Raw genomic sequence first — 10,272 nt, 5'->3', positions numbered from 1 at the left:
TCTAATTCCCTTTAAAAGGAGAACCTCATTTTGCTGCAAAGTTCCCCACAATGACTAGGCACAATCTCTTAAGGAAATTTTTCTCTGTAAATCTCCTTAGATTGTGTAAAAAATGTGTAAAAATCTTATCTGTTATTGACTATATTTGCCACAAGGGATAAGGAAGGCAAAAAGGGGGGGAATGTTAGAGAAATAGTTGGATGATTCCTTTTTGTTTGTTTCTGATGAAATGTCTGATTGAGTTACCTCAGGAAAGCACTGGACAGAGGGATAGGCAGTTGGGAAAGGGTTGAACAGTTTCCCACCTTTTCTAACTTCCTCTGACCTGAGTGAAAACTGCAGTTCTGAGGTACATGCAGCATACATGGTAACAAGCTGCTAGAAACTTCCACAATCATGCTATAAAAAGAGGCAAGAGAATCTCATTTGGGACTCAGTTCTTTGGACTGATGCTGTTAAGGTGACAAGAGTCTGTTCTGGGCAGAGACGTGTAGTGGGTGGGGAGGTAAGTGAGGCACAGCCTCCCCACTGGAGTCCTTTGAAAAGCGCTGCCATGGGAGGTGTGCAAGCACTCCCAACCCACCTACAAAGCCCATGGGTTGGAAGTGCTTGCACACCTCCCACGGCCGTGTTTTTCGAAGGACTCCAGCAGGGAGGCTGTGCCTCACCTACCTCCCCACCCACCACACGTCCCTGGTTATGGGAGCAATCCAAAGGATTGCTACCCAGTCCTAAGTTATTGTGTTTATATCTAGTATGTTTATTCCATTGAAAGCTGGAACCACTTCTTTGCTCTTAATAAATCATTATATTACCTCCTATATCTGCCAGCTTTCTGTGTGGTGCATACCACACTGGCATCTGTGATCAAAGGGCCTCCAATTTTTGCAACAGCAGGTTGGGGCTTAGTTGTAGATGGGTTCCTTCATGAACAAGCACTTCAGCTGTCCTTCCACATGGCAGACCGGAGTTCTTCTTATGATGTTATGGACAGTCTAACAATTGTGCAAGATGAATCCTTCAGCTACTCAGATACTTCCAACTGTTGTTCCCACAGCATTAAATAGAAAAGTGCTTTTGTACGAGGACCCATTCATGAGTCTCCTTCATATTATGCTGCTCATCACCTTCACTATTTTTTCTTTGGAGCTTTAACTGCTTTGGGCCCTCTATGAGGTAAAAGGTGGCACAAAAACTTGAAATACAATTACTTGCATCATTCCACTTTTGTGCCTTCCTCATATTCTCACCACCTCTTTTATTTATCTCTATTGTCCCTTTTTCCCCCCTTTAAGAAAATCCATTCTCTAACCCTGTACCCAAAAGTCATCCTTAACCCTCACAGAGAACTACTTCAATGAAAAATAAAAACCCACCAATGTGCATTACTGAGGTAACTTAGCCTGGCTTTTGTTCAAATCCTGCACTGATCAGCATGATTTACATTACATTTGCCCACAGCATAAATGGCAGGTGAAATTTGCACAATAAATAACTTTGGAGGTTTCCTCTCCTACCAAAGCAGTCTGACTAGCCAGAGCTTGGTTTCAAGGCCCTTCTTTTGTTCATCATTGTGCATAGGAAGTGATCTCACAACCAATTTCAGTACACCCTAATTGTTACCTATTTAGGTTTAATCCTCCATTAGAAGTCAGCATATTAGGGGAGGTTCAGCCTCCTTTCCCTGAAGCACAACAGCAACACACTCTTTCCTCCTCTAGCCTCTTTCCAGTCAGCCAAACAGGCTGGAGAAACCAGAGAAATCAGGAGACACATTCTGGGACAGTAACAGAAGCAAGTAATTTAAAAACAAAAATACTTTATTATTAAAATCTACATTTACTGAGAGAGGGGAACAAACCAAACAGAATTTAAGGGCTCAGAAGGCACCAAATGTTTTCAGGAAGAAACAGAGGGTGGAACCAGCCAAAGTAGATGTGTAAGAACAAAGTGGAGTAATCTGACAACTGGAGGCAATGAGTTGTCTCCAGTTCTCTTCCTTAAAGGCACAATTAAGACTTGACATTATCTGCTCTATTTTGCCTTTCTCCAAGGAAATGGAACTGTTTTATGCCTAAGAAACCTGCCCCTTGGAACAGCTGCCACCTTCACTCTGTTCCAGAACCAACACTCTCCCACTCATTCTGCTGATGACTCCTGCCCCCAGCCAGCTGTGCATTGCATTTTTTTTTTTTAAAAAAAGTCCTTATATACATAACATACTTACACATACCACAGAATATCTAACAAAGGAAAGACTCATATATTCTCTGCTCCCTCAACTTCATAGGAAGCGTCATTCCCAAAGCAGCAGGCAGAATTACACACAACATGGTATTTTAGAGGACAGTTTCCCAGGAACCTATTGTCCTACAGTCTGAGAGACATGGCATTTGGATTGGTTCCAAAAGTCATACTGAGTTATGCTGCCCACTCTTTGGACAGTCAAAATAAGAGTTTGCTAGAATGAAAGCAACCAAGGGCCGGCCATTCTATAAACTACACTTGGCAGCGGACTGCTGAAAGCAGCTAGTGGCAGGGAATCACCCTGGATGGATGGGCAGTTTCCACACCACCAACAGGAATGTCAAGTAGTTACATGCAATCCCTCCACATGATGGGGATGATCTACATGGTGAGCCTGAAGCAGTGACCACAGTGTTTCAAGAAATCTCCAGCTGGTAGCTGTATAGAGCATCTCAAATCCTGGCAGTCGCATGGCGCTTCAAATTCCAGGGGGGGGGGGAAGCAGGAAAGATCCTAGTAATGACTAGCAGCAGAAAGGTTATGGCTTGACATGCAATCAGCCCCTTCAGAATATTAAGACTTAGTCCTATCTGATGTCCTGTCAGACACAGGATACATATAATTCTAGTTTGATATTCATCTCTCCCACTTCATCTCTGTCCATTTTAGGTGGAATGGACCTAAATTTCCCCCTATTTACCCCTTTGTGCCCTTCAAAACCAGTCTTCTTCAAGATGCATCTCTTTCCTGAAACTTTTGTGAAAAGTAGCAATGAAGAGTCAATAAGGGGAGGTAGCTTAGCAAAAGACAGCTTGTATTCTCATACTTGGGAAGCAGCAAAACGTTTCCTGCCATAGGATTCAAACACAAGCTAGAAAAGCAGGAACAGTATCCTTCAAGTCACATTTTGGCTCTAAAAATAAATAGCGTACATTAAAGTGATAGTCAAAACCTAGCTATTTAACATAAAAAGTAAAATGGCAACTCTGGAGGTAGGAATAGAGAAGGGAAAGACTGAGATTTTCAGCCAAGTTGGAATGTATTTCAGTTGCATTTTTTCTTGTTTTAAAACTAAATTTAAAACCAGTGGCCATAAAAATCAAACTATCATGTCTAATCCATGATGACATATGTTTTAGTATGTATGATGCATTGGTATGTGCTGACCACACTGTAGAGTGCAACACATCTGGAAAGATAAGGCCAGTTTCACTCCAGTGATCTGTCTTCTATTCTGTGTGGTGTCGACTGCCATGTGCATTCCTAAATTCACATTGATAACTCAGAGGTGTCATTGTGTTTGAACTATTTAGACCCTTGCTTCAGAATGGGTGGCTTTAAAGTGGCATGGTTTACAATGCAAATGGGGAGTTAATAGGCAAAACTTCTACAACACCAAAAGGTTTCAGGTTTCAGAATGTATGTTGATGAATGCCATACCATATCATATCATAGTTCCTTCAAAACACAGCATGTCCTTCAACTTAAAAAGGAAATCCCCTTAAAGAACTAAGTGAATCAGCAATACAATACAGCCATCGGTGTATTGCAAGGAAGCAGGGGGAAGAGAGGCAAAAGAGACACCAGTCTCCTTGTCATTCACCCTCCTCAGGAGCTGCCACTTATTCAGGACCACTACTAGGGGTAATAATTGTGAGATGGCTAGATATTTGACAGGCCCTTAGAAGGGAATGTGAAGGAGGGAGGATAATCCTTCAGCCTTAGGCCTTTGTTTCAAAAGCATCAACAGTAAGTAAAATGGTCCCACTCCCAGAAATGGAGTGCTGCTCTTCAAGTTCAAATGGGCTTTGTCGTACTGTTGTAAACTAGGTGCTCGGTGTCTTCAGTTGTGGAGAGAACAGAGGAGAGAGTAGAGTTGGCTGCAGTAGTTGGTTGGCGCCGACGGCGATAAGTCTTCCTGTTCTTCAAGAAGAAGTAGCCAAGGATTGCGAGTACTATCACTATGCAGATACAGAGGAGCACTGCAATAGCTGCTTCAAAAGAGCCTATAATAGATGGAGAAAACAGTTTACAAAAGCTGTTCCTTTTATCTCAAAGAAACATCGTAAAGAAGAAGGTGCTGTAAAAATAATGTGTTAATATACATATAGCATATATAATGTATTAATATACGTTAATATTAGTTAATATAAGGCACTGCCTTGGGTGCTCTTTGGGAGAAAGGCAGAGTATAAATCAAATAAATAAATAAATTCAGAAATAAACTACATCTAAAACTTGGAGGATGTACGTACATCATGGCTTATATAATCTGTGAGGGACTTTTCCTCCATAAACCTGTCCAACCCCCTTTCAGAGGCATCTAGGCCAGGTACCATCACAATATTCTGTGGCAAAGAGCACCACTGGATAAATGTTTCCTCTTGCCTGTTCTAACTCTCCCACCAGTCAATTTTCGTGGATTTTCCAATTCTGATGTACGAGAGAGGAAAGCACTTCCTTCTATCCACTCTGTCCATCCCTTCCATGCTTGTGATTTTATGTTTCAATCATGTATCCACTCAGACGCCTAGACCAAAGAGCCCCAAATGCGGTAGCCCTTCCTCATAAGGGAGGTGTCTCAGCCCTTTATAATGTTGGTCACTGCTTCTGCATCTTTTACTTATCAATGTTGCTTCTATCTCAATACTGAATGCATTCTTGATTTAGTAACTAATGAAAAGGTCTCTAGTCAAAGTTAACACAATAATCATTTTCTCCAAGTCTCTTTTCCTCAAAATGAAAGAGACCATATCAGCCTGATGACATAGCTAAAGCTGTTGCCTTTTCAGGCCTAGCCCAAGGAAGCAACACCTAAAGCAGTGCCCAACCTTTCAGCAGGCACATGCCCCAATCCACCTCCACCATCTTGCCTGCCCAGTCTGTTTTGCAGAAGTAGTCAGACAGGCAAAGAAAGTAAGAAGAAATGATCCCAGAGCACCCAGCTCCCTTTACCATCATTCCCCTGTCTACCTTTTCCACCCAGCCTCTTTTCCTGCTCCCAGTATGCTCCCATCCTGCCTGTTTTCAGGAAGGAGTGGTGGTGAGGGCAATCAGAGCTGGAACACAGTATCTGCCTGCTTTTCCCTCCAGCCGCATAGCTGCAACTACTTGCTCATAGCAGCAGCACTAGAGGAAGCAGTGAGTTGCTACTCCTGCTGCTGATGCAGGCTAACAGAAACCAGCCATTCATGTTACAACAGATCATTTAAACAGAGCAAGGGCTTAAATGTTCAATTAAACAAAGTAATAGTTTAAAACTCCATGTTCATATGCTTGGCAGCTATAGGGAGAATAAAATGGATTTCATTTTGTCTCTCTGTCTGCTACAAGCAGATCTGCAAATTGTAAGCTGGCTGTTATCTGAAGGAATGTGATAGCCTGCTTGAGAGATGTTTCCTCTGAAGGAATTAGGGAGAAAATACATTCCCTCCTGCTCTTTAAAAAGACAAAATTGCAGAAGAGCACCCAAGTCATTTATAAGTGAATTAGTTTAATTAACCAAATTATTAGAAATAGGGAAAATGTTTGTGGCTAGATATTCACAAACAAACAAAGGCAAAGAAATTACAGAGACGCATTCTTTGTAACTCCAAAACTTCAAGTGGGCAGCTTTTGCTAAGATTACAGGCAAGCTATAAATCAGGAAGGGCAAGCCTGCTGGAGAAGTCCCTTTGAAGACACCCTCTGCTGATAAGAGATTTATGGATTAACACACTCTCCCTCCTGCTGGCCCCAGTCTGCATATAAAGAAGTTCTCTTGATTCTTTTAGAACCTATAGCAAGAAAAGGCTTATAAATAATATACATTTTGGTTTCTTCTAGAGTCAAGATACACCAAAGCTCCATGTTAGATTAGTTAGGCTTATATGAATTAAGAAATAAGGTAAAATCATACGAACTCTACTTCACCCCTCTAAACAGAAGGCTGAAGGCAAAGTCATAAATTTGAGACCTAGTTGTCACAACATTAGATAAGAGAAGGCTAGAATTAGTATCCGTCAAGCCTAATTAATGGGACTATGCTGTAGCTTCAAAGAAGTTAGGAATGCACACCAAACCTGCATTTAAGCAAAAGGAAACACACAAAAGAAGGATTTTTTTGAACAAGGAATATGCTGAATTTTAAAGGAAGTTTCCTTTAGAGTCCCAAAATGTGCAAAGGTTTCATGTCTTATGTATGCAACACCATGGTGTGTGACTGCTACTGACAGGCTAATGATGCCTGATGAGTAGAGTCTTTAAAGGTGAGAATTAACACAAGACTGCTGTCATGCCAATTAGTAGAATGATGGATTAAAGTAGGCAAAACAGAAGCAGGATCTTCTAAAAGGACACTTTAAATTCCTGAATGAAGAACAATTTAGATTTAAACAGGCTTTCCAAAATAAAGACTGAGAAGAGTTATTACACCAGGGCATCACAGAAATGTCAAAGGAATACTAAGTTAGCATGCAAGTCAGATATTTTTAATGCTTAATAGTTACTGCTTAGAACTATAATCAAATTATATAAAGGCACAGTAAAGAGTTTAGCTGTTTGAAAGTGAGATTACAGAAATACACAGAAATAATTATTAAAAGATGCTTAAGCCTTGTAGTTCAGAATTGCAGGTCTAAGCAAAAGCAATTAAATTAGACCATTAAGGCTGCTTCCAGCCATAAATTAAGAGAATCTAACAGACACTCTACAGTCACTCCTCACAAGACAAAAACTCTGTATATCTCTGTAAGACTTCAAAGTGACAGACTCAGATATTTTAATTGGAACTTCTAAGTTGGGAATAAGGGAGTAAACTAGAAAATTTATATCTCTTTCTGTTGGCGCCAGGAGCAAGAGCATTATAATGAGAGAATAGTTAATCTTGGTTGACAGGACAGATATGAAGCTTGGTAAGAGACAAATCTTAGTTGACAAGAACCGATTAGCAAGGGCATCTGGAAAGCATCATCAGAGGCCCAGGTTGACAAAACATTCCAGAGACTCTGCCTGCATTCTGAAAATTAACAGAGAAAGCAGGGATTTTACAGAGAAAGAAATCATCTAAAAACCCTTGTTTTTAAGCAGAATTTGGATTGTTTAGTATCAAATTAAGGTTATATATATACTGAGGATCATAAAGAACTAAAGATTTAATTTATAGGAGGCTTATATTAATTAATAAGAGAGGAATATAAAATCAGCTTTGAATAAATGGGTAAAGAGTGCCATCTATTGATGATTGGAAAACCATGCTGTAACCTGAGACAAACCAATCAGATGTCTAAAGCCTGTGGCCAATCATAGGAAAAGCCCCATTTCTGACATCACCCACCCCTTAGCCAATGGCAGAGAGATTTTTCAGACAAAGGAACCAGAACTATTTAAGCAAGAGACACCCATTGAAACATTGCTATTCTCTGGAGGCACTGAGAGTTAACACAGCTCTCTGTGCTCCCCATTTTGAACAGAAGTTCTTGAGAGGCCATTGCTGGCAATGAATAAAGCTTGCAGATTATCGCCATTCTTGCTTACCAAGTCCAGTTTGAGGGTGTTTCCAACTTTAAGATTGCTGCAAACTTTGCATTTCACCTTGCAACATTTTGGTGCCGGGACGTCGGATCCAGGACCTGTCTTCGCTGATCGCCTGTTGCCAGGCTCCCGCTCCCTACTGAAGGCGCCACAAGGAAGGTGCAGCGTGGGACCTCATTTGCAGAAAAGGCAATTGTTGAAGCAGAAGCTCCAACAAGCTGGTGATTGTGTTCCAAGCAGAGAAGCTGTGCACAGGAGAGGTGGAACCCGGGAAGAAATACATCCTTTCGTAAAGTATAAATAGGATTGTCACCCCTCTGGTTTCTGAGGAAAGGGGGGGTTTGACCAACCTCCCAGAGGAGACTATGGGTGCCAGGTACAGCACCATATCATAGTTCTCTCTCAAGGCAGTAGGTAGTGCTGGGAGTTAGACTTGGGAGCGCAAATTGCATACCCAGAGCACCAGAAGTGTGCAGAACTCTACTCCTTCAGCCAGGCAAGAGATGGCAAGCTTGGGTTCTAACCCCTGTCTCTCTAGCCTAAGGTAGGATGTTTGTGTTGGTGTGAATGTGTGAGTGAAAGTTGTCTGTCCCGTTTGTCACAAGTTTACGTTGAATGATTGAATGACCCTTTGGTGCACTTCAGTTCCTGCATCTTCGCGAGAAGCCAGGTCGCCAAAGGGGAGGCAATTGTGTTGTATCACTTATCTGTTTTGCTTATCTGCTTGATCACTATGGGAGGGAACCAGTCTAGTAGAAGGCGTGGCAATAATCCATTGGATTGTATGCTTCATAACTTTAAAAAAGAGTTTAGCTTAGATTTTGGTTACAAGTTATCCCCAAAAGCTTTAAAAAGATTGTCAAATGCATTGGCCCATGATAGTAAAAGATTGCCCCCCCCAAGGTACCTTTCAGGTACAAATTGTTCAGAAAGTGTATGAAGAGGTCACAGGTGACCCCAGATTTCCTGAGGAAATTCCTTACATCTTAAGCTGGCTAGAAGCATGTCAGAAAAGACCATCTTGGCTACAGAAGTGTGACCCAAAACCCCAGAGCACTGTGGTGGCTCCTTTGAAGGCAGAAACAAAGAAAGAATGCAAGAAATGTGAGAGCCTCTACAGAGGTGTTCTACAGGGGGCAGAAGAAAGATTAATGCACCTTCCTCCCTATGTACCTGTAGCACCCCCTCAGGGTCTGCTACCCCAAGGAAACCCTCAAGCCCCAGAGAACCAACAAAGGGCTCAAGCGGTAGTCCAACCTTTGACAAACCCCACTGAAGGAGAAGAAGGGGAGGAGAGGATTGAATCAATGAGATCCCAGCACAGCCCCACTTCAGCTATCAAGTCTGAAATAAGTCCCCCAGTTACCAGAAGCCAAAGTGCCAGTCTTTTGAAGACCACAATAGTAGCCCCACTTCGGGTGGTACAAGCACCATCCCAAGAAGTTAATGAGAATCAACTGCCAGGGCCAGTAACATATTGCTATGTGCCCTTTACTTCAATTGATTTGATGAACTGGAAGGTTCAAACTACACCCTTTTCTGAGGATCCTGAACCAATGACTGAAGTAATAGGATCCACTCTAAGAGCCCACCTTCCCACTTGGACAGATATGAAACAGCTATTAAGAACTTTGTTAACAAGGGAAGAAAGAAGTAGGGTGTTTAAAGAAGCCAGGAAGTGGCTAATGACAGAAGCAAAGCAAAATTACAAGATGAACAAACTGAAACCAACACATTTTGCCCCAGTGTCGACCCCAATTGGGACGCACACAACGCAGAACACATGATAGCCCTACAAAGAATGAGGGATGCAATCATAGAAGGCATGAAGAGGGCAAGACAAAAGTCCACCAATTTAGCCAAGATCCCTCAAGTTCCCCTGGGAGAAAATGAAAGTTCAGGACAGTTTCTAGAGAGAATTGACTCAGCCTACAGAGACCCAGAAGCCCTGGAGAATGCAAGAACAATTAACCAGACATTCATCCAGCAGTCAACAAAAGACATTAGATGCAAGTTGCAGAAGCAGGAAGAATGTCTAGCCCAAAGCATTGATCTTATTGTAGTGACAGCAACCACATTCTATACAAATAGACCAAAAGAAAAGAAAAAGCGAGATGAAAAGAAGAAGGTTCAGAGAAAGGCCTTATTGTTGGCAGCAGCCATAACAGGAAGACCAATAGAAAACCTGAGTCGAGGCGAAGAAAGAGGAAGTGGAAGTAGTCAAGATGGCAAAGAAAGAGGTAGTGGAAGTAGACAAGATGGGAGAGAAAGAGGAAGAAAAAGAAAAAGACTAAAAGGTTTCCCAAGAGAAAAAAAGTTAGAAGCTCATGGCAGCCCTTATGAGCAAAGATTCACAGCCACAATGTGATCTTCCAGAAGATCTAAAAGCTCCATCCGGAGCATGGGCAAAAACCAACCCCCCCAGGGCTAGTAAAGAACCATCCACCCTTGGTAATAGCCCTGAAGGCTCAAGCCCAACCAGTAGCCATCAAGCAATACATGTTGCCCCAAGAA

The 10,272-nt window shown here is 41.9% G+C and overlaps 1 protein-coding gene across 1 annotated transcript in view; it reads right to left on the bottom strand.

Annotated features, from left to right (window-relative positions):
- Positions 1–4,044: 4,044 nt before the first annotated feature.
- The window catches only part of SPINT1 (serine peptidase inhibitor, Kunitz type 1), a 51,288-nt gene continuing 45,060 nt past the window's right edge, over positions 4,045–10,272 (bottom strand). The window contains exon 12 of the mRNA XM_066636241.1: positions 4,045–4,253. Within this exon, the coding sequence (XP_066492338.1) occupies positions 4,045–4,253 (209 nt within the window). The remainder of the gene's footprint in view (positions 4,254–10,272) is intronic.

The sequence above is a fragment of the Tiliqua scincoides genome, chromosome 1 (genome assembly GCF_035046505.1).
Source record: "Tiliqua scincoides isolate rTilSci1 chromosome 1, rTilSci1.hap2, whole genome shotgun sequence".
Taxonomy (NCBI): Eukaryota; Metazoa; Chordata; class Lepidosauria; order Squamata; family Scincidae; genus Tiliqua; species Tiliqua scincoides.
Note: the sequence above shows the minus strand (reverse complement) of the source record. Positions and strands in the feature narration are given on the sequence as shown.